Source organism: Dermacentor silvarum, chromosome 4, assembly GCF_013339745.2.
Source record: "Dermacentor silvarum isolate Dsil-2018 chromosome 4, BIME_Dsil_1.4, whole genome shotgun sequence".
Taxonomy (NCBI): Eukaryota; Metazoa; Arthropoda; class Arachnida; order Ixodida; family Ixodidae; genus Dermacentor; species Dermacentor silvarum.
The window spans coordinates 6,389,770-6,417,579 of record NC_051157.2 but is presented as its reverse complement, the minus strand read 5'-3'; the positions used below and the strand labels follow the sequence as shown (position 1 = coordinate 6,417,579).

Genomic DNA, 27,810 nt, shown 5'->3' with positions numbered 1-27,810 from the left:
ACGAGGTTGTTCTATCAATGCTGGAAACATCGGCAACAAACGTGATGTCCACGTGGTTTCATGCCGTTCGGCCTTGAAAGCAAGCAAGCAATCTGTTTTGTGCATCAGTGATTACAATACTTATTTTACTTCTTTTAATTATTTATTCACTAGGTAAACCAAGCAAGGTGGGCAAATTTCACTCTTATTCGACTGACTTTGTTCTCTCAGCAGCACACAATATATTTTAGAACATCAATCATAATTTATCCAAGGTAAGTAAAGTTGAGAGAATGCGAGTGCGTAAATCTTTAACAGTCGTACGGTAGATCTGTGATTGCTACCTATACTGACCGCCGTGTAAGAACTAAAGTGTATTTATTTATTTATTTATTTATTTATTTATTTATTTATTTATTTATTTATTTATTTATTTATTTATTTATTTATTTGCTGCATAGAAGTGCATTAGCTTGAAAGTTAAGCAATTATTAATATTAAAAAGCGTTGCTGGGTTAAAAGGCGATGGTACCGTTACTCGGAAACAAAAACATTGTGGCAGGACTCATCTCACGGTGAATGTGCACATTATTGCAGTTATCATTTAAGTCATGCAATGACACACCGGGTTACCACCGGGGTCATGTACGAGGCGTGTACGCCGCCGGGATCTTTTTTTTTTTTTTTTTTTTTTTTTTTTTTTGCAGCATGCCTCAACCTGGGACGCATATCTGCTCCCGTACGCTTTTGTCCTCAGGTTCGGGCCTCAAACAGCAAGGCGTCATATTACAGACTTTCGCTCCTGATTTATTTCTTACAATTCTTGTAAATCTTCAAGTATTTTTTTTTTTTCATACTTTCCTCACAATTTACCGTCTCCGTTTCACTCACTTTCTGCTTTATGACTCTTGGTTGTGTATTTACACTTTCAATTACCCTGTACTTGGTTGCCAACTTTCTTGACCTCTTCCTCTGTTCCGGGTCCACGCTTTCGAGGTACAGATATTCGTGTACTTCAGCAGGCCATTTCTCTTCCTCCATGTTCTTTAGTTTTTCTTCAAAACTAATTTTGCTCTGCGCTTCTCTGACTTCAAAAGAAGCCCAAATCATGTCACCCTGCACTGCCTTTTTTTGTGGTTTTACCCTGGGCCTCCGAAACCAGTCGACCCACAGACCTCTGATTTATCTCCAACCCCAACAAGATTTCCGATTTAAAGCACCGAATTGCACTGGCGAACGTTAGCGCTGGCACCTTTACACTTTATCAAATTCCTCGAACCACCTTGCATTTATTGTAGCCCCAAAGTCATGTACGAGGCGTGTTTCATTCTTGCTGCATTTCACGTCCCTTTCATTTTCAGTTTATCTTGGTAAAAGCGTAAGAGGGAGGATTAGGTCTTTCCTTAATTTATGCGTACACCCATACTACTTTACTACGGGTGTGACTTCCTGTTGGACTGATACCACCTCATTACTCGTATATTCATTAAAAATCATACTTCCCTATTTTTCTGTGCTACACTTAAAGCCCACGGCCCGAATTCACAAAAACTTCTTAAGCTAAATTTTTTCGTAAGAAAGAATTTCAGCCAATCCGGATGCCCGACATATCATTAGGGAAGGCGGCCAGTCAATGGCAAAGCGAAAAAGAAAAGCTTTGTGGCCCCAGATTCGTCGCTGCATCGCCAAGTATATTCGCAAATCTCTGTAAATCCCTTGCCTTTGTAGTTTTGTTATTGTCGGCCCACTGCTTGCGTGATTGTGGGCAGTCATATTATACGAATCACGTTTTTGTAGTAGGCTTGCTAGGCCTCTATGTGTGACCATATGCTCAACTCGTTCTAATGTATGCGTCACATGCAAAGCTGCACAAATCTGGTTGCCTAAGTAGTAGCATTGCAAGAACTCGAAGCAATGTGTCTTCCACTACACATTTTTTATTGCTATCGGTATCATCACAAGTGCGCTGCAATAGATTTGCCCGGAGTGGAAGTGTGCAAAAGTGAATTATGTGAAATGTCGATGGTTCAGGTAATGAAAATTACTATGAACACCAGTAAATGATTTTCTTCACCTGGTAATTTTCACGAAGTCTTGCACATTTACGTGTTTGAGGAACTGCTTCATACTTAAAGAACGTCACAAAATGCTGAGGGATAAAGTTGTATTACTAGTCGCAAATTACAGATCACAGCCTCTGTTTTTTTAATGTTTGAGTGACAAAGCGTCAAGTAGGGCATGGAGGGGTGCGTTTTCGCCCCTTCCTTTAAAATCCTCCTGTGGAGACCGGCATGTGCACTAGTCGTACAAGATAAACGCCACCTCAGCAAATGTGTTAGCAGGTATTCAAGTTGTCACAAGGCGCTATACGACGCGCTACTGTGCCCTATACCTCAATCACGATCCTCCTCCGGACAGCCATCTTGGTTTACCACGCTCGCCACCGATAGGTCGCGGGCACTGCGACTTTCTGTTGCATCGGTACAATGGAAGTATGCAGGAGACGGCCACGAAAACCACTTCCGCGGTAAAAAATAAATCGATGCACTACGCGAACGTGTCTCCGATAGTCCATGGTCCGCTGCAGTGGCTTATTCGCTACACGGCAAGCTGAGCACCACACGCTCTGGGCGCATATTAAAGAACCCCAGATGGTCAAAGCCGCCGGGCGGCTTTGGTTCGTTAATCAACAAATTCTGGTCATGTTTCAACAATGGCAACGTCAGCTCACAGCTACCCTTTCATTAAACTTGATAATAGAGCGTGAGAGACATCCGCTCCTTATTACGACTGCGTTAAACGAGACGCTAAATAATGTCCGTCTAGCCTAGTCTACAGAAAATGTAAACAAGTTCGTTATGGTCGTTCATTGTGATGGAGCATCGCACGGAACACTGGAGCATGTGTTTTGCCAGAGCCGGGCGTATGCGCGGTTAAGGGAGTTGACCTCTTCACTGGCATCGGTAGGCAAACATTGGAGGCGGCTGCTATTTCTGGCGTGTGGCGCAGTTGCCGCAGGACGGCAAGTACAGGGCTGTTCGGAACTATTTGCACGAAAGCTGCGCCAACTTTCAAGGGTGGATAAAACGTAGTCGCCTTCCCATTCTTTATCGTTATCCGTGTGGAATCGCCCTAGTTCAACGCTCAGGCTGAATATCTCGCCCCAATTACATCCACACTACAAACCGGCTCATCGCGAGGCAACTCTCCTGGGCAAACTGTCTCGGTATCCCACCCCACACCGGAATCGTAGCTAACAAAACAACTTCTAAATACAGATTCCTCTTTCGCCTCGATGGCAAATTTCTTTTCGATCGTGACCGAAGCACTAGCAGAAACTCGGGGAGCTCGTGAGCGCACGCTTTCTCTTGCTAATTCTATGCAGAGGTACGAAAGCTGAACGCGGGGGAGGGCGTGCCTTCTACGCAAAAATGCAGCCTTGACATGCCAACAGCCTCCGCGGACTGCAGCCCTCCCCCCTCTTCCTTCTTCTTCGACAGACGAAACTCGGGAGACCTTTTTGTGCGGGGTGGGAACTGCGGCAGGCCCAGGGAGAAAGCACACACACGGTGAAACGCTGCATTATTCCGATTTGTTGTGGTTTGAGACCGGGTGAGGGGCCCTGGGACCGCTGCGTTGCACAATACTACGCGGGAGCGGGGCGCAGCACGACGCGGCCGTGGGTCCTCGAACCCCGGATGGAATGTGCTCTGACCCTCCACCGCGACCTTTTCCGCTCTCTACTTGACCCACGGTGGGGGTGAGAGAGGGGTCGCCGAGAAAAAGAAAAGTTGTGCTTCAAAAGAAAGCCAAGTCGACACTAAATGTTGGTGCTTCTGACGCATATAAACGTCTCGTGGTAATAAAAAAATCTGCCGTAGCGTCCCGAAATTATATCACAGGACTCGCAAGGAACTTGGCGCAGAAAGGAGCCGCGACAGATACAGCGATAAAATGGCAGCTATGGTCATTAGAAGAGAAAGTCGTCCCCCTTTTCTCGTGCGCTTCAGAATTCGCCATCACCTCAAATTGCTTGGCCAAGTATTATTTCTTTCCACCGGAGGGCTTGTTTCCTGCACTGCCGCGGAAATCTGAGAGGCCTGGAGGGGTATTCTGTACGAGTCCACCTAGTGGACCGTCCACTGCGGCTGTCGCGACTGGCTCCAGCAGCACGAGCGAGAAGGAGCCAGCCAGTCTCATTCTTGCTCGTGCAGCTGGAGCCAACAGAACCATCAAGTCAACAATTTTGTAATACCCCCCCCCCCCCCCCCTCTAACACCTCTGCCCCCCCCCCCCCAAAAAAAAAAAAAAACGAAAGAAAAAGGCGTGTCACAATTCTGCACGTTGCCTCTATCGATACACTTACAGCAGACAGCAATAATATATTATGCACTGTTCTGCAATATAATATATGTTCCATACAGGTATCGCAGAACTCGGATAAAATATCCAAGAAATTACGTAGGCTGCAAATAAAAAATTGATATTTGTCCGCTTTAGAGGACCTAACAGCTATAGCTGAAAGATCCTCTATACGGGACAAATAAGTTGTTTTAAATGTTTGCAGCTTCCACATCAAAAACCGATACGACAACTCTGTCCACTGCATACAGTGCGCGCAGCAACGCCTCCTGCCACTCGTGAGCTTTTCCTGCGCCGTAAAGCATCGGCAAATCGTGTCATGACATGGGGAGGGCGCAACGACACGCTTCTATTAAAGTTGTCACTACAGACATGTATCGACATTTGCACTTTCAGAACGACTCTTTCTCAGCTAGTTAGCCCACTTTTTCGTGGGCCGATCCCGGAGATTGTACATTATAAAAATGCGGGCCCATTCCGAAGGTATAGAATAGATTGTGGGCTATTCCCATGGGTATGTGTGGCCTAAAAATGCGGGCCGTCCCCGAAGACATTGCAGTAAAAAGATTTAAGCAGTCCTACGCTCCTTGTACTATCTTCAAGCCAGGGGTGACGCGATACAGTGACGTGCGCAGTGACTCCACCCCCTCTAACACCGAACTCGCTCAAGACCACACTGCCTTTGATCGAGTGCAACAAGAGTTAAAATCGCGGTTGGGGTTGGTACGAAAGAGTGGAGGTTGCTACGGAGTTTCAACTCGGGTGCAGTGATTACAACAAGACATACAGTATACTGTGTTGTGATTTAATGCGCCATTGTGGTTGGCAGTGAGATTTCCGCTTCGTGTATATGCTGATGTGCCCATAAGATTTCGTGAATCAGGGTTGTTATGGGAACTTGCAATAGTCATCATAATAATCATCCTAACATATAAAACACATATCCCCCCTCCTATAATGTAGTTGGCACCTTGTCGCGCACAAGCGCCGAGATCAGGCATCAGAAAAGGAGCCTCACGTATGCATCACCAACAGGCTGTCATCGAAGCCATGAAGACGAGGAGCATCCGGCTGATCCATCCCAGAGTCGCTGCATAAATCGTCTTCAAATCGGGCAGACAACGCGAGCCAGTGGTGGGAAAATAACGAACAAGTGCAACGACTGGCCAAATGGACGGTTCATTTGCAGATCAATAAGTTCTTGGCCGGGGAGAAAAAAAAAAAAAAAGGCCTTGCAGGGCAGCCGACTTTCAGAATTTTTGCGAATGGTTCATTGCCATAGTACACGCAAGAACGGGTACAAAGTGGCCCGAAATCCCTCGACATCTTGCTAAATACTCAACTATTAGAAAGTGAAAGTGAGAGTGGAGGCGTCTGCATATTCTCCGGTATTTGTCACGAGGCTAAGGAAGTATGCTATGTCAAAAGGAGTATGCCATGCTCTGTGCGCTTGCCATATCGGTCGCAAAATGGTGAGAGCGCAGAAACAAGAATACAACGCACTCGGAAATCTAGGCTGGTTGTCGATACCCCGCCTATTCGGTTTCTATTTTCATTTACTTTTTATCTCACCACTTACGGGACGTTTAACCATATCGATAATTTCATGTGTTCGTTTAAGAAATTGCTCGGAAAATTGCTGTTGTCAGTATAATTCTACTTTAGTACGCTGAATATTTGTCGCTTATGCGGTAATTATTCTTCTGTGTCCCAAATCGATCATTAAGGACTAGTTCCTATAATTTTTATCCTTCTTCACCTAGTTTTGCCGTACGTTATATATATATCCTCTGGCATACCTGCGCTCAGAGTAATCTCTTAGCGTCATCGTTTGTTCTTTCCATAGGGCACACACTTCTTTCTCTTAAGGAAGATTAGAGCGCACAGCAGCTCTTATCCTCTCTCCGGTTTTCTCACGGCGGCTGGCGGACGACCGCTCGAACCCTTGACCGCAATCAAGCGGGCATTCCTTGCACGTGAGCTCGCCGCGTGATAAAGAAGTACGCGTCTCGTGCGGGGAAACGCTCGCTTTCGCCCAACCTGCGGTGAGTGACGCGCCCTCTTGCAGGAGATGGCTCTGCGCCGCCGCTTCGTTCAAAATGCGAGCAGTACTGCTAGTTTGTTTGCATATACACGGCCGCACCCACGAGTGCTCCATCTCCTTCAGAAGCAGCGGGTGTTCGGTGTGTCAGGCAGCGCTCACTCGCGTCTGTTCGAGTGTGCGGCTTCATGAGCGTCTAGCTGAGATTTCACCCCCGAACACGTACGTGCCCTCGAAAGTTCCAGCAGTGAGTAAAAAAGAAAGAAAAATTCTGTTATAGCTCCGAAATCTGCATGCTGATCACTGCCACAGTAATGGGTGATACTACAAAAAAAAAATGCAGATATGAAAGTACACCGAGAGCAAGCTGACAACATCTCCGTTTCATGCACGTAGCAAGCAATGCTGCTGCTGAAGATGCGCAAGTATTGCGCAGTCCTAAATGTCGCACTCCGCGTGTATCGCAGTCTTCGATTCGCCGCTGGAATATTTACTTCGTACGATAGGACTTTGATTCAATCGACTTTGATTCCATCTTCTCCTGCCGCTTTTCCTCGGGAAATGTCTCGCAAGATCCTTCTGAATGCATTGCTAGTTATATAAGGAGCCTATGTATCCTGTTCATTACTGCTTGGAATGAAGGTATAGTGGCTGCTAATTGTACTGTACTGGTCAGTATAGAATTATTCCGCTGCTTTTACTATATCATCAAAATTATAGCTTAACCCTGCTTATCTTTCACTGCCTACATATTGCCGTGCCCTGTGCCAAGTTTTCTTCTCACTTATTTCATGCTGCAGCCATTCTTTACTGAGTCCTCAATCTTTCCGACGGTATAATTTCTAATATCGTTTACTTTCTTCTTGTTCATCAACTTTCAGAGTTCAGTGAATTATATCTGATGACTTGAGTTGGGCACGTTTTCATGCTTTGTTACTTAAGAGAGCTCACATAATGGTTGCCTTGGTGCCTCACCTCATACTTCAACTGCTGCTTCTGAAATCAGCTTAGGCACGACTTCATTCATTACCTCTATGTTAATTACCTTCATCTTCCTGTTCTAAGGCTGAATATTTGTTTGCGAGCAGCAGCCTGAATTCGTCTGCTTTTACCCTTACTGCGTCTAGGTTGGCCTTTTTCTTCTTGACTAATTTTACTCTTTCTGTCTTCAAATTAGGGAAAGAAAGAAAGAAGGAAGGAAGGAAGGAAGGAAAGAAGGAAAGAAGGAAAGAAAGAAAGAGAGAAAGAAAGAAATCCTAGACCTCACTAACCTATGGTCAAATCAAATGAAAGATAATAATATAATAATAATATTCTTCATTTCTCTCTTTCCACAGAATACAGAATGAGAGCGGACGTAAGGGTAAAAGCCGCATGCAGCGGCTTGAGAGAACCCCATTACGCCCCACATGACAGTATGGCGAGGAAACAGCTTAGTTAAGACAAACTGGAGGAGATATTACGCTTGAAATGCTTGCAGCACTCTATACGCTATGCCTCACGACTTCAAGTGTACCAGTGAGCTGGAAGAACGCCATCATTATACTAATCCATAAGAAGGGAGAAGTTAAACAATTGAAGAATGATAGACCCATTAGCTTAATTGCTTTCAGTATTGTATAAAATATTCACCAAGATAATTTCCGACAGAATCAGGACGACACTTGAGTTCAATCAACCAAGAGAACTGACTGGCTTGAGGAAAGGATAGTCTAGGATGGATCATATGCATGTTAGCAATCGGGTAATCGATAAATCTGCGGAGTACAACCAGGCTCTCTATATGGCTTTCATAGATTGTGAAAAGACATTTGATTCAGTAGAGATACCAGCAGTCATAGAGGCATTGCGTAACCAAGGAGTACAGAAGGCATACGTGAATATCTTGGCAAACATCTACAAGGATTGCAGAGCAAACTTGGTTCTCCACAAGAAAAGTAGAAAGTTACCTATCAAGAAAGGGGTCAAGCAAGGAGACACAATCTCTCCAATGCTATTCACTGCATGCTTAAAAGAGCGGTGGAACGAAACAAATGTTAGGTCTAACTTTAAGAGACAGGAAGAGAGCGGTGTGGATCAGAGAGCAAACTGAGACAGCGGATATTATAGTCGACATTAAGAGACAAAAATGGAGCTAGGCAGACCTTGTAAAGCGTACAGTAGATAGCCGGTGGACCATTATAGTTGCAGAATGGGTGCCTAGAGAAGGGAGGCGCAGTAGAGGACACCAGAAAATTAGGCAGGGTGATGAAATTAAGAAAATTGCGGGCATCGGCTAGCACAAGAAAGGGTAATTGGAGATCGCTGGGGGAGACCTTCTTCCTAAAGTAGACATAAAAATAGGCTGGTGATGATATTACGACTTAAGCTCGCTGACGCAGGGTTACGTCCTGCATGTAATAAGTACGAATTAATTTGCGACAATAATGATTGAGGCTCATTTTTACATCGAATTACATGACGCCTACCAACGTCGACGCGTACTCGCATACACTTTGATTTGTGTGGCGCAATATTTTTTGATCGTGAATGCGAGCTGTGAGAGAGTCTTTGTAGCCTTCGTAGCACTATAGGGTATATAGTAGATCGTTGCCCGCTGTGTATGAAACTGGGTACAATACAAGAAATGTCACAGTTTCGCCCTAAGGGCGAAGCAATGAATGCGATAGCAACACAGCAATGTCATACGAAGTAAGATGAGCGGCTTTGGTAGCAATATGAATTGTAGTAAACATGAGCTGATTAAGTAAGCAGGTGTGCTGGGGCGTAAGTAGACCGACATGAAGAGAGACTCGATGACCACGAGAAGGCGCGTGTGAAACGGTGGTGTTGATGAGAAGCGCTTCCCGTGGGCAGCGCGTGCGAAGGGACACACCTATAGCGCTGCACTGCCGATCCGGGCAGCATTGCATGTGTAGCGTGCGTTGGAAAATGTGGCCCGACTATTACTAACTGTGGTGTGAGCGCGCACAAACAAACATGAATAGATCACACTGAATGACTGCAGACAACGACTGTCAAAACGCTGGCAGCAAGCGCATATACGCCGCAGCGGGCGAAGGTACGTGCGGTCTATCGCTTCAACGGAAACTGAGCGGCGAATGCACAGCGCATAAAGGTCAGAGCCGTGTGGAGATAAGAGACGGTGCGAGCGAGCGACGAGCGCGGTTGTTGGCAGAGTAGAAATGCGCCCCCCCCCCCCCCCCCCCCCCCCCCCGCTCCCTCCGGCGCCGCTCGCTTCCCGCTTTCTTGCTTGCGCGTGGAAGATTGAGTGCGTTCGCTCTCCGTGACAGCGTGCGTCCCCGCACGCTTCCGCTCGGGCATACGGCGCGCGGCGAAGATTTTATCTATACGGAACCTCACTGCGACGGCGACGCCGACGGCAGAAATCCGGTGGAAGTGTCCATATAATTGCTATCGCAATAAGATTTAATGGCAGCGCCGAACTAACTGGGGTCTAAGCGCTGTGCGCACAATACTGCATTGATATTGGCTGGCCGCATTCGATAATAATACAGTGTCTGACATTAGGACTGGCTGGGATGCGCTTTTACAAACAATTCTAGCGTCAAAGGTTTTTGTGAATACGGGCTTCCCATTGCTCGGCCCGTAAAACAGTCAGAGTGTAGATTTAGTTGAAAAGACAAGCAAATTTGTAGTTTGTCTTGAGAAATAAGGTCCTGCTCCGCACTGCTGCATAGGCTGTGCCCACGGTTAATTTTGGGCCTAGTGCTGCTCGCGTACCGCTGCTTGCGCGGAATGCGCGAGGGCGGGGGGGGGGGGGGGGGGGGGGGGGCGTGCGACGCGCGTCCTGTGTCAACGAGCCAACACGGAGCGGTCGCGTGACCACACCGCAGCGTTCGCAAACGAAGCAGAAAGGATTGAGCTTTCCCGTCAACTGCGATGTGGAAATCAATGGGCAGTCGATGTTTCGCGTTTTGTGTAATTCCCAGCTGGTATACAGCTGATTTTGTGCTTGCTTCTTGTGGCTCTGAGTGGCCACAATGGCGAGAGATCTTGACAATAATTCGTTTTACAAGGCTTAACGTCGACAGCAAAGTGGCGCCAAAGTTTACTGTCATTAAACTTTAGTGTTGAGCGGGCTGTCGCGTGACGCGAAAGCACGGAGCTCCGACTTGAAGCCGCTGTAGCACCTTTAACGTATACATATTAATGCAGTACCCCGCTAGGGCGATACCTTTGTGTTTTCGTCCTGTTTCGTTGCTAGTTTAAGTAATGTTGCCATCAACGACTTCCTTGCATTATTTCGGCTTACAGACGTAGAAAAGGCGGTGCTTGGACAGAACATGCAGTTAATGGCTTTTTATTGCGATAGCAATATATGGACACTGTTGCGAAGTCCGAGGTCCAAGCGGCCACGAAGGTTCCATGGATGGTGCTGTGCCAGGTGCCGGGAGAAGGAGAGGTCCAGTGAGATAAGAAAATGGTTTTATATACAAATGTACATATGATATTGCTACGAGAGACACATTCTGCCAGGGGCAGACGACAAAGAAGACGGTTCTGTCTGGTGCTGGTGGCTGTCCACCATCTTGGCTACTGCGTCTGTGTAGTGTAAATACAGTGTAAATAGTCCCGCCTCATGTCGTTTTACGTAACAATATTATACAAGAAGGGCTCCATAATATTGGAGCCGTCTACATGCTAATATCTTTGCATGTTCTAGCGTTTACATCTCCGAGCGTCCAAAACACTCAATTCGCGCTTTCTATCCTTTTGGATTGACTCTTTCACTCGATGAGGGAACGCACTTTAGTTATTCTTAGCCAACGACCACCTTCCACCAGTTCGCCATATCCCGCACATGATGTGCCATCGTTTCCCGCCGGGCTCCGCCTCCAATCTTGCCTGATCGCCCCCGCACACAGGCAACGGTTGACACCTTGGGAACCAAACGTTGATGTCGTTTCCGCGGGAATGCTTGACGCTGACCCCTTGCAAGAATCAGTCGCCTCTCTGTGGCGGTCAGTTCGCAGAAGCCACCATTTCCAGGGAGGGTGGTGGCTGTTGTCTCGGAAGGGGCTCCAGGTTGGCGCGTCACAGTCGGCGCCGGGCCTAGTCGTAGTTTGGGCGGGCGCTGGTGCTTCACGGAAACACACCTAGCGACGTACGTTGCCGTCTCAGCTACGCACGAGGCCCATGACCCATTGCAGCCTGGGCTCTAATTGCTCATCCATCAGTCCCAGGTGCCATTCCCCGGCCGCGATAAATGACAAGCGTGAAGAGCACTTGATAGCTTCACGTCTGGCCTCCTCTGTCCCGAAGGGCCGCCAGGCACAACAACACTAAAGGCTTCGCCTTCGCCATATGTTCCGTATATATTTAAGTATGCGTATGCTTTTAGGGGCGGAGCACCTTAGGACCGAGCCTTGTCCCTCGTCGTCGTCCGTCGTCCGTAGCACTGGTTTGCATGGAGTCCGCTAGGGGAGCTGCGGTGCGCAAGGGCGAGCACACAGCAGAGAGGCCTCTGACACAGCAGAGAGCAGATAGTGCGGGGCACACAGCAGAGAGGCCTGAGAGATCAAAATTTAGCATAGAAAGCTTTTATTGGAAAAAGGCAGCAGAAAATGTACCTAACAACACGGCAGCAGGACCCGATGAAATCCCAATACAGCTAATCAAAAACCTTAGTCCAAAAAGCAAGGCATTGCTGACTAATGCCATAGAGCAAGTGATTAGAACAAAGAAAATTCCCGTTGGATGGCGTGAAAGCAAGATGAATCTCATCTACAAAGGCAAAGGAGATAAGGATAAGACGAGCTCGTACAGGCCAGTTACAGTAACGTCGGTGATATATAGAATGGCAATGCAAGCCATAAAATTAGAACTGTTGAAGTGGGTGGAGAAAAACGATGTATTGGGGGAACTACAGAATGAGTTCAGGCCAGGCAGACGCTTAGAGGATAATATTGACACGAGACAGTGAAGGGGCTGCTACTGTCGGTCGGACGAAGACGACGGCGACGAGATAGCCAGAGGCGCGCGACAGCCTTGCATCCGTCGCCGCTGCTTGTCCAAAGCTTGTATATAGCAAAACTCCCTAAATAAACGTTATTCCCGTAACATCTTTTGGTGGAGGTGCTGGGTAAACCTGTCAACGTGCCGGCTTCGTCAACCAAGCACGGAACATTGAAGCGGTCGCCGTCTTGGTTGCTCCGCGATGACCAGTGAAGTGCCGACTGTGCAGCAGCCACCGGCTCCTGTGATTGTTTTGCACCAACAAGACCCGGGAACCTTTCTGGCACAGATGGCTTGGATGTTGAAGACTGGATCGACATGTACGAACGCGTCAGCAACCGCAACAGGTGGGACCCCACGGTTATGTTAGCCAACGCGATATTCTATCTGAAAGGAACGGCACGCGTGTGGTACCGGACGCATGAAGATATTACAAGTTGGGACGCTTGCAAGGCGAAGCTGCGGGAGTTGTTCGGCAGATCATTTGGCTGACAGCAGGCCGCTAAAAAGGAGTTGGGATCTCGTATCCAGACAACCACTGAATCGTACATTTCGTACATACAGGACGTACTGGGCCTTTGTCGAACAGTTGACGCAAAAATGGCCGAAGATGACAAGATATCGCATATTTTAAAAGGAATAGCCAACGACGCGTTTAATCTACTGGTGTGTAAGGACTGTACGACGGCGGTCGACACCATAGTTAACGAATGCCAGCGCTTTGAACAAGCGAAGAGTCGCCGCATCACCCGCCAGTTCCTTCGGCTACCTAACACCGCCGCCACGTCATCATGCGAAGACCCACCGACGCCTGCACAGGCTACAGCGTCAGAAGATGTAACGCGTATTGTCCGCCGCGAACTCGATGCTCTAGCTCCTATGGCCGTTCTTCCAGACGTTCAGTCAGCCAACCTGCCCACCGTGTCACTCATACAAGCAGTCGTCCGCCAGGAGTTCGCGAACATGGGATTATCATCGGCCGTCTGTTCCATCCGTACCTCCGAACGTACCCCTGCAAATGTCACCCAGAACTAGGTCTACCCTTCGCGCTACAGAAACCCGGCTGACTGGAGGACGGCAGACGACCGACCCATATGTTTCAACTGCTCTCGCGTTGGACACATTGCCCGTCACTGTCGCAGTAGCTGGTCGTCGCCTTCAAACTGGAGCACTAGATCTTGGCGTCGTCCTGGAGGCAACATTCGACGGTTTTCCCCTCGCTCTGATCCACATGCTTCCGATGCTTCCGATGCCGCCGTTCCACACTCCAGGTTTAGCCGCTCACCATCCCCACAAGGCCGTCGATCTCGATCGCCACGACCATACCGGTCATCGTACCCTGCAAGGCCTGGCACCTACGCTCCGGAAAACTAAGCCGTGCAGCTCCCGGAGGTGACGCTGCATCAGTGACCCAATATACAAATCCTCTGCTGACTGTACCTACGCGCCGAAACCTTCTGGACATTCAAGTGGACGACGTCACCGTTACGGCCCTCATAGACACCGGAGCGCATATTTCAATAATGAGCGCTGCTCTCCGTACTCAGCTCTGCAAGATGATTACACCCGCAATTCAGAGCACAGTACGGGTCGCTGATGGCAGCTCGTCTGCCGTTCTTAGTATGTGCACCGCCCGAGTGTGCATTGCTGGCCATCAGACCATTGGTTTGTTTGCCGTGCTTGCGCAGTGTCCCCACGACGTGATCCTCGGCCTAGACTTTCTCTCGACGCACTCAGCCCTTATCGACTGCTCCGCAGGTGTCATTCAACTGGAGCTCCCTTTTGACGCCCACGTACTATCGGACACTCCCAGCCGCTTATGTTCTGTCGAGTTCCTCCACCTGCCACCGCAAGCCTCCACGTACGTCGCATTACGTCCCTCTCCTCCTTTGTGCGATGGTGAATACGTTGTTTCTCCGACTCTCGACGTGGTCCTGATGCACTCTGTCGTTCTCCCGCACACTGTGGTTACCGTACGCGACAACAAAACCTGCCTGCCGTTTTTGAACTTTGGTCTTTCTACCCACGTGCTACCTGCTGGTATCGCGCTTGCCACCGTGTCGTCGTTGCAGGAATGCGCGATTTCTGTGTTAGCCGTCGACGGCCCTCGAACTGTTTCCGGCTCTCTCACAGCCACCTCGTCGCTTTGTGCCAATTTCTAGCAAATGATATCCGCCGACCTCCCGCATACGCAAGCAGAAGATCTTCGCCGGCTCTTGCTGTCGTATTCCGACATCTTTGATCTCGAAAATCGCCCTTTAGGCCAGACAACAGTTGTTCAGCACTCCATCCACACCGGTGATGCTCAACCGGTTCACCGGCGCCTTATCGCGTTTCCGCTGCGGAATACAAAAGGAAGTCGATAAAATGCTGGCCAAGAACATCATCGAACCGTCCTCGAGTCCTTGGGCCGCTCCTGTTGTGCTGGTCAAGAAAAAGGACACCTGGCGATTTTGTGTTGATTATCGACACCTCAACAAGATCACGAAAAAGGACGTCTATCCCTTGCCCCGTATCGACGACGCACTCGACTGTCTTCACGGCGCCCAATATTTCTCGTCTATTGACCTTCGCTCAGGTTATTGGCAGATTGCTGTTGAACCACTGGACTGTGAAAAAAACGCATTCGTAACTCCCGATGGCCTCTATCACTTTAAAGTGATGCCTTTCGGCCTTTGCAATGCGCCGGCCACATTCGAGCGCATGATGGATTCACTTCTTCGTGGCTTTAAATGGTCAACCTGCTTGTGCTACCTTGACGATGTCATTGTTTTTTCGCCAACATTTGACAGCCATCTTCAGCGCCTCTCCGCCATTTTCGAGGTATTCCGCAATGCCGGTCTCCAACTCAACGCCTCAAAATGCCGTTTCGGACGCCGTGAAATAACCGTTCTTGGCCATCTCGTCAACGCGACAGGTGTCCAGCCCGATCCTGAAACAGTTCGCGCCGTGAAGCATTTTCCTGTACCTTGTTCGGCTAAAGACGTACGCAGTTTTATAGGATTGTGCTCCTATTTCCGACGTTTTATTCGTAATTTCGCCGACATTGCGCGTCCCCTTACTGCGCTCCTCAAAAAAGACGTTGCTTTTACATGAGGCTCACCACAAGCTGCTGCCTTTTCGGCGCTTATAGATGCCCTCATGACTTCCCCTACTTTAGCGCATTTTGATCCGACTGCACCGACGGAACTTCGCACAGATGCCAGCGGCCATGGAATCGGTGCCGTCCTCGCTCAGCGTCAGAGCGGTCACGACTGTGTTATTGCGTACGCTAGCCGCCTCCTGTTCACACCGGAGAAGAATTACTCCATCACGGAACGAGAGTGTCTTGCTCTTGTCTGGGCTGTCGCCAAATTTCGTCCTTACCTGTTTGGCCGCACCTTTACCGTCGTAAGTGATCATCATGCCCTCTGTTGGCTTTCTTCGCTCAAAGACCCTACAGGCCGCCTTGGTCGTTGGGCTCTGCACCTCCAAGAATACTCGTTTTCAGTGGTGCGCAAGTCCGGTCAGCTTCATCACGATGCCGACTGTCTCTCACGGCATCCCGTGAATTCCCCTGACGTCACCGAGCAAGACACCGACGCCTGCGTCTTGTCTATCTCGGACCTCGTTAATATACGGGACGAACAACACCGCGACTCGGCTTTACGGTCTATCATCGACCGTACGTCTCAACTCTGCCACACCTGACCCTTCACTCCACTTGTTCTTCCTTCAGGACGGCACCTTATACCGCCATAATATGCATCCTCAGGGCCCTGAACGCCTCCTTGTCGTGCCTGCCCATCTGCAGTCAGCTGTCCTTCGCCAGCTTCACGATGAGCCCACTGCTGGTCACGTTGGTGTCACACGCACTTATGATCGCGTCAGGCGCCGTTTCTTCTGGCCTGGTCTCTATCGCTCCGTCCAACGATATGTCGCTAGCTACGACAAATGCCAGCGCCGCAAGAGGCCAGCTATGTTACCTGCCGGCCTGCTTCATCCTATAGACATTCCCGCCGAACCGTTCTTTCGTGTTGGGCTCGACCTTCTTGGCCCCTTTCCAACCTCGAAATCAGGCAACAAGTGGGTCTTATCTACGCGACGCGATACGCCATTACCCATGCCCTCCCAAACAGCTGCGCTACGGATATCGCCGACTTTCTACTTCATGACATCATCCTGCATCATGGTGCTCCTCGACAGCTTCTGACCGATCAAGGCCGATACTTTTTGTCTCGCGTCATCGATGACATCCTTCGTTCCTGCTCATCCCCGTAACAATATGTTTGTACTAACTCAGTGCATAGAGATTTCAGTAGCTCAGAAAAGACCTTTATCGATAGCATTTCTAGATATTAAAGGAGCTTATGACAACGTAGACAGGGAATTGTTATGGGATATTCTTCAATACGAAGGCGTAGATGACGATTTGTTGGAGCTGCTGAGGGAGATATATAGAGACAACCAAGTACAAGTGGTATGGGAAGGTCGAAAAGGTAATGAAATGGTGGGAATTCACCAAAGATTGAAGCAAGGATGCCCTCTGTCACCATTGTTGTTCACGCTTTACGTTAAGGGTATAGAAAGACGACTGTAAAACAGCAAATTAGGTTTTCATTTATCCTACATGCGTAATGGACAAATGATGCAACAGAAGGTCCCTGGACTGATGTACGCAGACGACATTGTGCTACTTGCGGACAATAAAAAAGATTTACAGATACTTGCGAATATCTGTGGGAATGCAGCGACAAATATAGGCCCTAAGTTTAGCACAGAGAAATAAGGAATTATGATCTTTAATGAAGAGACGAGTAACTTCGTGGTGTCAATTCAATAGCAAGTAATACCCATAGTGAAGCAATATAAGTACCTCGGCGTACACATAAACGAAGGAAAGAATTACTCAAGCAACCACCAAGATAATCTGAAAATAAAGGGGAAGCGGAAGGCAGCAATAATGAAACACAGAGCACTGTGGGGCCACATTAACTATGAGGTCCTGCGTGGAATCTGGAAAGGAGTAATGGTGCCAGCGCTCACATTCGCAAATGCCATTCTATGCTTAAAATCGGATATCTTGTCGGGTTTGGAAGTTAACCAAAGATCAGTAGGCCGGTTTGCTTTGAGAGCCCACGGTAATACCACAAATGAGGCAGTGCAGGGTGACATGGGTTGGGCCTGTTTTGAAGTCAGAGAAGCAAAGAGCAAAATTAGTTTTGAGGAAAGGCTCAGGAACATGGATGAAAATAAATGGGCGGCTAAAGCGCACAAGTATCCCTACATGAAAAGCGTGGACACAGAATGGAGGAAGAGGTCAAGAAAGTTGGCAACCAAGTACAGGGTAATTGAAACTGTAAATAGACAACCTGGAGTCACCGGAAAGAAAGTGACAGAAACAGAGACAGTGAATTGGATGCGAAGCATGGAAACAAAAAGGACCATGGAGATTTACAAGAATGAGAGGAAAGAAATTAGAAGGGAAAATCTGTACGATAACGCAAAGGGCAGTGCCTTGCTATTTGAGGCTCGAGCCGGTTGCCTAAGGACGAAAACATACCGGAACAAATATTCGGAACTAGATGAGGCATGTGTATGCTGCAGTAGAGATCCAGAGCCCACTCAGCACATCCTAGTGGAATGCGACGGGATCCACCCAGCGAGAACCGTAGGTAACGTGCAACTCCCAGAAGCGCTTGGTTTCAAAGTGGAAGGAAACATAAACAGATCAGCCGTAGAGATAAGCAAGAGACGATTAGAGTACTGGTGGAAAAAAAGCAGGGAAAAGATGGTTACGACCTGATCTCTTAAAATCATAGGTAGCGGTACAAGGTAAATTTTTGAAAAAAGACAAAAAGAATAATGAGAGGTATACAAAAAGGCTAGATAAAGCACATGTATAGTATACCTGATTAAATCAAGCAGGCTAAGTGACTATTTGTCACCGCCCCGTTTCAAAGGGGATGCCAATAAATCATCAGCATCATCATCGCTCGCTCCCGACGCGCGCTCTCTTTATCTCTTCAGGCATGGATGATAACGGTCGCTTCTGATAATGGCGCGCCCGCTATGGATGAAAACGCGAGAGTGGTGGCTCAACTGCAAGCGGAGTCGATGGCTCGCAAAGCTGCTGCAGCACGGCAACGCAGAGAACAAGTGGACCCGGAGTCTAGGGCGCGAGAAGCTGCAGCATAACGGCTACGCCGGCAAGCGGACCCGGAGCAGAGGGCTCGCGAAGCTGCTGCAGCAAAACAGCAACGCCGGCAAGCGGACCCGGAGCTGAGGGCTCGCTAAGCTCGCGCTTGAACCGAGCATCGGCGCCACCAACCTCAGGTAGAGAACGCTTCCGGCGTTTTGCCGCCGCTTCCCGCGCTCTCGCCGCCTCTGGGTCCGCTTGCCGACGTCAGGGGATTCACGGTTAACCGAATGATCCACCGGTGCTTCTCCCACTCATCATTATTCACTTCGTGGATATGCGGTGATTTTTTTTAAATGTTTATATGTGCCACATATGCAATGTGGATGCTATGCTATTCAACCGCCACAGTTGCTCCGGCCAATTCTTATTTCCCTCGCTGAATTATTCCTCAGAATTTTTGAGCGTGCACACAAAAGCGAGGAAACATTTCATTCATAGTGCATGCCTTTTACCCTAAATCTTCCCAGTCTGTTAACAGTGCCAGACAACATTAGTGTTCACAATCTGAAAGTGTGATGTAATTTCGCTGGCGCCGCTCTTTACGAGCAGCGCAGTGGCGCCATTGCGATGCCATTACAGGAACGTGTTTAAGCTTTTAACGGTGCAATCAATTTTTGCGCACCAGCACTTGTGCCATCCGCATATAGTCCCACCCGCGTGTCGTTATAGAACATCGTGTGAGTAGTTCAAGCGCAACGCATAAACTTGCTATGGGTTGTCGGTGCACTGCGAATTATTTTAGACAGCAGTGCTGATCACGACACGTCCTCTGGTGACGTCGGGCTGTATGAGAACGCGCTAGACGTGCTATTGAGTTGCATTCAATGCGACGTCTTGGCATGTAGACAGCTTATGAAAGCTACACGTAGACGCGAGCGAGACCTTTAGCCCCACAGATAACTACGTATAGAAGGCAGTAACCGACTGTAAAGAAATATGTTGCGCAGTGTTCGTTTTCTTCAATTTTATGGTGGTGGAACGCTAAACCACTGTACGTTTACACTGTTAAGGAAAAGGTCGTCATTTTCACTAAGTAAATACTAACACGTTACTAGCCCCCAAAAGCACTGCCTTCTTAGTAAGTGCAAGTAGTAAAATGATGGTTAGTACTTTTCACTACCTGATGAAGCTACAAAAAAGCACTAACTTAGTACTAACTAACTATTACCTCAGTAGTGCAGTTACTAACGCAACTGAAATATAATTACCTACAATACAATGGGGCCTGTTCGACTTATAAGTGCCGCTTGCATTGTCATATGAAGTCGGTGGTATTGTAAAAGCATAAGAAAGTAAAGTAATAAATATACATAAAAAAAGAGAACCGCGTCCTTTGGTTATATATTAGGGCATTAATTGATGGTATATACATAATGTTCACAGGGACATTAAGACACATTAACTCCGCATAAAAATGTACTACATATCTCCAACAAGCAACACGCAAGGGCACATACAGAACGACCAAGGTGCTGCGCAACACTTACTCAAACAGAAACTTCGCGACATATATATATAGGCATAGCTTGAGGGAGCACATGTTGCAACGGTGAGCACCTATTTAGTTAAATAGTCAAAGCTTTGTGCACGAATGTCTAAAGCCTACTGTGTGTACATATGTTTGCTACGTCGTCGCATATAACGGTTAGTCCAACCTAATGAACAACACTACAGTTTATCTCAATTTCGCATAAGACTCACAATCGCAGCATAATAAGCCAAGGCCAGACGAGGTAGTAGTGGCTTAGCAGTTACTTAGTAAAAACTACTAAGAAGCCTTTCTGGCTAGTAAAGACAGCATTTACTAGCTTTACTAGCCGCTGGCTAGTACAGAACTAGTCAGAAGGTAGTAAAATACATAGCAATCTAGTAAACGGGTGCATTTACTAGCTATTTGCTAAGTTTATTTTTAAGAGTGTATGTCTGCATCAATACTGACGTCCGAAGCTGCATCTCGGTATCGAGGAAATATGGTAAGAAGAACCCGGGCTTGTCTTAATTAAACGTCGGCTAAAGTGATATAGCAAAAAGAATGCGCAGCGGACAGCCCTGCGGGGCACTTGCCCTGGTCATCGAAGGTCTTCTGAAATTGCGCAAAGCTTTCGCATTCGAACACGTGGTCTTCCGAGGAAGCCAGCATGTCCAGCTGCCTTCTGATGGAGCGCCCGATGCTGAAGACGAATACCTCGATGCCGTCACCCTTAACCTTGTCCGCTTCTTTCACCGGATCCGGGCCCATCGTCGCCAGCCCGTCCGTCACCAAAACCAATACCTGCAAAAGACGATCAAATTTGGGTCACCGTTTACAGTTGCTCAATTTCAGTTAGCAATATTGGGGTTATGCGTGATTCTGCGATGAAATCGAAACGCAGTTCCAGCGTGAAAATTAAAACTTTCGCGCGTTGCAAATTTTAGAATTTATGCTGCTCTCTAAAAGGACGGTATACCAACCAGTTCGAAAGGCCAACTGTACGAGACAGAATACGGTATAGAACCGTAACAATGTTTATGAAGAGGTCCAGGAAGGAAGGAAGGAGGAATAGACGGAGAGAAAGGGAGTAACGTTAGGCTGTTCTCAGACCGGCTGGCTGTGTTGGGGTAAGGGAATAAACGAGAATAGAAAAGTGATGTTAAATAATGAAAGAAAGAAAAAGCAAACAAAAAAGAAAGACGAGCAAAAAGAGAGAGAGAGAGAAAAAAAAGAAAGAAAGAAGAGCACAAAAAAGAGAGAAAAAATTGATAGCCCTTCCCCTGTAGAGGAAATGGGGGTAAGCGAAGCTTGTGGTGTGTTTCTTCGGTGTTCCTCCGAACGAATTGCACTGACGAGTACCACGTTGTGCTCGAACCACAATCGGTCACACGCACTGCAGCTGGCTCCGAACTTCCGGTTGAAAAACTCGCGTTGAAACCAGGCCGTCGCACTGGGGAAGTTGGCGCTAGCATTGCCGAGGCATGCGCCACCTTTGACGGGTTCCTGGTGAGCTAGACGACGCTGGCGTTTGGCCTCAACATCGCACCCCCTCCACTCGGGGTCCGCGGCTCTTCACTGACGTTTCGCCTGGGCTTCGGAAGCGCTCACGCTAGGATCGGCACGTCGACGACGAGACCTCTCCCGAGCGCGTTCATTCTGGATGGATTTCCATGAAATTTCTTCAAAATCTAATCTGCCCGTTACGTAAGAGAATGAATGGCTCATACCCCCTTAAGCAATGGCTCATACCCTCGCAAACGCGGCCTCCCCATTACGACGTCAGAAGAGAAGTGAAATTCTGCGCTGAAATGATTCGTGACAACGCAGCCAGCTGTGGGAGCAGACGACGACGACGAACGCGGGAGCAGTGGCACGAGCGCGTGCCGAGCGCGAGCCACCTGTGCCACTCTGAGAGCAGCTGGCTGTTTTAGCGTTACATCGCCAGCGCAGACTAGCGTATACAAGCTTCGCTTTAAAAGGAAAGGAGAATCCGGTACTGCTTAAAGTCTGTCGCTAAGACCAGTTCTCCGCAAGAAGCGCAACAACGCTTTCAAACCTTCTGTTGTGAGGACGGTCTCGGCCAGTGTCCCAGGATCCTTTCCCCCGACAAAGAGCGTTTCTCAAGTCTAACTCTCTTGAAAGTTCTTTCCTGGGCGCACTGAAGCGGGAACACTCACAGAGAAGGTGAGTGAATGTTTCCTCGCAGCTACAGTTATCGCATATGTAGGGCTGTTGGCCATTCCGATGCGAAATGAGTAAGCATTCGTGAAGGCCACGCCAAGCCACAAGCGGCACAGAAGCGTCTCCTCATTTCTCCATATTCCTGACGGAAGACGGTGCTGTGGATTTGGATCCACGCTGTGGAGACGAACGTTGACAAATTCCGTCGAGTTGTCGAGTCGCGACAAGCACAATGGTGCGTTGTTGTACCTTCTTCTGTCTCTACAAAGAAGGTTCTGCACTTCAAATAATCGTAAGTCCATTGGTAGACACGGCCAATGTTCACCAAGGCATCCAGAAAGCTGCATGCGACACATTCTCGTGTCCGCCTTTCACGTCCAAGAACATCGCCGCAGCGCACTACACTTTTGCAGTATATCAGGGGGATGAGCTGTTTCAAACCTCAGAAGTCTGTTCAAGACCACTGATAGTTTCCAAGGGAAGGAAGCGTGGCTACGTATAGACCATTTTCACGGAGAGTCCGTGCGTGCCGCCATGTTTGATCACGTGGTGACGCGTTCACTCCTTGCCTCAGCTGCCTCTGTTGCTTCCGTGTTTACAATGAATGTGCATGTCGACGGTGTGTCTCATGAAAGGTCTTTTTCGGCGGATATCGTAGACGGTGATTGGGTGGACGATGCGAAGCTTTGGGCATAGCTTCGGAGGACATGTAAGCGCTTTCGGAGCTCATTACGCTTTCTCTAAATGGCACCAGCAGCGTATACGGTGCTTGTACTAAAAGCAGGGCTGGAAATGTATTCCAAGCTGACCAAACCTTCCGCTTATGAATTACAGCAGGATCAGTGTGCTTTGCTCTTCGTTGTTCATTTTCCAATCAGTTCGAAGCAGCGGCTTGTCAGGTTTCTGACTCAGTAACTTTCTTCGGTGCGCTGACTATTGGATGTTTATTTTCTGCTTAATCAATCGTGGTTGTGCTCAGTTGTGACAGATATTTTTTCTTGCTGCGCACAACTGCTTAGAACATAGACCTTCTGTACTTTCCATTATCTTGTAGCAAACACGTATTGTGGCTAGTTACTCTTACTCTGTGTACCGTTCACGAAAGGTTCAGCATCGAACATTCGCGTGCTTCGGCGCTTAGATTAAAGTGTGCATCCATTCATTAATTCTTGACATGTTGACGATAGAGTGGGCGTAAGTTTTCGTGTGAGTTGGGGTAGATGCGTGCAAATAACGCGCGAAAACCTCACTATGCCAGGAAGTGACGCTTCTCCCTTTGTCACTGTTTGACGAGCGATACCCGCTCTTGTCGACGTTCCAGGGTTCAAGTCTTTTCTTTGGAGGTTAGCGATACAACACTAAGAGATGAGTGAATCTTTTATTCTCCTGGAAGGCCGTGCATCGCCAAGGGCGGCAACACAGGCAGTCCTTATGTAGCAGCGGTCCGTGAACTTGGTCATACAGATTCATTCCATTCCTTAGTACACCAGTCACTATTTTTGCAGTCAACTACTGCACCCATTTTCCCTCTGCCGCTCCACATTTTGCACCATGAATGGGGTAGAGTGAGTTAGCGAACACCGAGTTCCATTTCTGAAAGCTGATCGCAGAGTAGCAGGGCAGATGCAGTAATGATTTCGTATTCGTGCGCTTTCACTGAGGCAACGTGCGGCACGCCGCCGAAAGCGCCATCTCGTTCCTCTAGAGCAAATTGCTCCTTGTGAAGAGTCAATGGTAATAAATAAAGCCGAAACCGGGAGTGAAGTCCCACGGGTGCGTTTATTCAGGGTCCGGTTAATATGCGGCACTGAAGCGCTTCGTCGATATTGTTTGCCTCTAAAGGCCAGCGGTGCCTGATTACTAGGCCGCCGTAAAAAGCCCTGTTTATCGAAGAATGCCACAGTAGTGAATGATAGGCCCAACGAAGCACGCCGGCAATTTTCAGTTTGGCTGCGTACCCTTCTCTGGTGGACTGGAGTCTTTGATTAAACGCCGATTGTTGTCGTAGAGTCATAATCACGACCAGGGGCTCCTCTGCCGATGCACGCTGAACGAATCGCTATCGCGAATTAATCGCCATACAGTGTGGGCACCCCTGTCAATGCGGCGAAGCGAACAGAGACTGTCAGTCGGCGGCCATGTTGGCTGCATCTAACTGTCGAAACAGATCTTGCTGTGACACTGCAAAAAACACGACGACCCTATCTCCGCATCGACTGTAGAGACTGCTGCTTGCGATTTCTATACGGGCTGCTTGCTTGTATTAAGAAAAATTCGACAGCGGGTTAGTTGGTTAAACCTACTTAAGCTTGTGTCGCGCAAATTATGAACAGACAATTCTGCAGGATGTACACTAACAGAGCACACCAAGCGCTGTCCGATAACGTTCAATTAAGAAATATTTGGCCACATCATATTCGCAACAACGACGCCATCGATTGTCATCGATTAAAGTAATCTATTTTTTTTTTTTGGCTTAGAGCTGTAGAAGGTGCGTTGATATATGTTACACGAGGGGCAATAGCACAAGCTTGGTTGACGTGTTTTTCTTTGGTTGCTGGAAGTGCGTACTCCCTTTAGACGAACACATCGCTATAGCGAAGAGAGAGAGAGAGAGAGAGAGAGAGAGAGAGAGAAATGCAAAGGAAAGACAGAGAGGTTAACCAGAGATTATCTCCTACAGCAAAATCGTGCGATAAGCATCTGACTTTGAGTAAAACGGCCACCATTCCTGTGACCTTACCTTAATTGTTTCAAGAACTTTATTTTAATCGCGATCAAAGTATTGCTGCAAGTGAACCGCTCACCTTGCGCGTATGTTTGCGGCTGTTGCGGAACAGCTCGTGCGCCTTCTGCAGTCCTGCACCTGTGTTGGTGGCATGGTGGTTCAGGTACTGCACGCCTTGCGTCAGCCTCACCAATTGGCACTTGTTTCCTGGTTCCTTGAGGAAGTCGGCGTGGACCACTGCAAGCCATGGAAAAGTCGAGCCGGCTTGGAAATAGTGTACGCAACGAAAGGAAAAGCTTGCTTCGACTCTTGTCGCTTGCGTGCGGCAAAATCTGTGTCCAGACACTGGAAATTCGAATATGAATCGAGCAGAAGAGGTATTTGGTTCGAGAATTTGATATGCGATATTTTTTAAATTCTTAATAAATTTTAAATAGTGGATAAGTGAATGAGTTCTGCGGCCATCCGGAAGGTGGTGGAAAATTCATGAAAGAAAATCTTGACGTGCAACCCCGTGCGGCTTTAAAGGAGCCTGTGCAATTGACGGGAATTTAAGAACTCGCTTGTCCGGGAATGGTCACTCTACCAACGGAACGCGTAGAATTGAAAAGAGGTTATCGCGACATAACCACGTGTTCGAAGCTATTTCTGGGGCCACTTTCTGCGACCTGCGCGATTATTCAGTCGCGAAAGACGACGCTCTTTTAACGAACGCGCTTGCTAACGACTCGCGGTCTCTGGTGGCGGATGGTTGCAATTATTGGACCTGCCCATCACTGTGCGCCTAATGATTGCTCGAAAACAGTGATTACGGGACCTCGAGTACGGCTATGTGTGTCATGTGGCGAAGAGAAATGACTGTAAATGACTCAACTACAGATGAGACATCAGCCACAGATCACGACCGAGCATGGCATAAACAAGCACAGAGGTGGCGTCGAAGCTCGCTACTGCGCTCCTCCTCTCTCCTTTTTTTTTTTTTTCCACTCTTGTTGCAAGGCTTTGCGCAACCTAACATCTTTCCACCTGCACGTTTGTCATATGCACGTGTCACGTAAACTCAACATCGTATGCAACTATCATACACTTCCATGGTATGCAGCTAAATACCACACGGACGCGGATATATGCTTTCGGAAACGTCGGCGCGTATTTAGAATATGTGAATACAGGCACTTTCTGCTGTAATTATAGCCTTATTTCGAGAAGCATACTTTCGAGAAGCATACCCGAGGTCGCGCCCCCGCACTGCACCGTGCGGTGCAGTGCGGGGGCGCGACCTCGGACAGTGAGGGGGGAGTAAACCGTTCCCTCGCGCCTGATTAAAAGGGGCGCGGCCAAGACTTTTGAGGGGAGTCATGAAATAATTAGGCGAACTCTGCATACCTGCCGTTCCCCGACCTAAGGAACTAGGGAAAGGAGAGGCTATTTAAGCGCAGGTTTTAGGCCCTGCTAATCAGTCTAGAAGCTGAACCTGTAATCTGCTGAGAAGCAGTCGGGGGGCTAGTGCCGTCCAGTGTTGCCTGGGCCGCCTAACCACGTCGGAGTTCCGCGTAACTAGTTGACGTACGAGACAACAAACCAACGTCTGCAACGAAGCTCACGGTAGTTCGCCTCAAGTTAGCTCAACCTGCTTGAGAGAAGTCGTCAGATCTATACTCCCGGGAAACCCAGCCCAACATTCGCATCCACCTCAACAAGATCGACCCGCCAGCATTCTTCGGAAAAGCTCTGCGCGCCGACTTCACGGTTTATGGACTTGCTGCTGCTGCCCGGCCACGCGTATGACATTGTTGGTTTCTTCTTTGAACTTTATTTTAGTGAACTGCTGTTAAGTGTATTCTTGTAAATTTGATCCGCGCCCTGTTTCATTTGTATATACATTGTTAATTGCTTGTCATATTTCTTTGTCGTCATCATTGAGCTATACTAAGTTCAGGTGTGTTAGTTTGTCGTGTGTCTTCTTTATTTTATTTTAATAATTTGCGTATTGTATCACTCGATAAACATCGTTTTTTTTTTTTGTTGTTTACTCCCGACTCTGACTCTTTCACTGCGTTCGCTCGAGTACGGAACGACCAACCGACTTGTACACCCCGTCGATCGACTACGCGCTGAGGCGAAGGGGTGACAGCCGTGACAAACAACAACAAAAGCTTAGAAACAGATTGCGTGAGAGGCCCGGCACATCTCCTGGCAACAAAACGACACCATTAAAATTTTGAGAACCTTAACCTAATTATTATAACACAGTGAAAAAAAAAAGAACGGGAGAGATCCAGCACACATCAGGGAGAAATGGAATCAAGAGATAATCTAGCGAAACAATAATAATTACACGGACATTGCTGATTATTGCTGAACGGGAACATTTCTGAACAGGAACACTGCTGATGCAAAGGCAGTGTTCGAGACAACATCGCCATTTTCATCAACAAGACATACATCTTCGGCGCTATTTTTAAAGGAGTGAGAAAGCGCACGTAGCTCCAGAGTGAGTGAGTAAATACTTTATTGAAAATAAATAAAAGAAACTCCAGAAATATTTTGAATTAAATGGCATGCAAGTTGTTGAACACGTTCAATTTGGTGGTGGTGATCATTGGTATAATAAAATTTTCGAAGACAACGACAGCGCCTAAATTCAAGTTTTCACTTATCTAGGCCAGTTTGCCCCACTTTTCTGTGTGCACTGTCTTTCAGTTTTATTGCCCTTTTTAGTCCTTTAGAAACCCAGTGAGGGAATGTTCAATTTTTGCGCGTTTTTATAGGTATGAATATACTCATACCACCTTCAATGACTTCTCGTAAACAAATTAACCTGTTCACCAACGTCAGCTCTCCCACCTGCGAACGACCAATCAGCGCTTTCAAGATAATGTTACAAG

The 27,810-nt window shown here is 47.9% G+C and overlaps 1 protein-coding gene across 1 annotated transcript in view; it reads right to left on the bottom strand.

The window, feature by feature from the left end:
- Positions 1-27,810, bottom strand: part of LOC119449364 (sushi, von Willebrand factor type A, EGF and pentraxin domain-containing protein 1) — a 128,432-nt gene that overhangs the window by 89,414 nt on the left and 11,208 nt on the right. Inside the window, exons 3-4 of the mRNA XM_037712536.2 lie at positions 25,002-25,159; positions 20,607-20,814 (exon numbers count right to left, since the gene is read on the bottom strand). Coding sequence (XP_037568464.1) covers positions 20,607-20,814; positions 25,002-25,159 — 366 coding nt within the window. The remainder of the gene's footprint in view (positions 1-20,606; positions 20,815-25,001; positions 25,160-27,810) is intronic.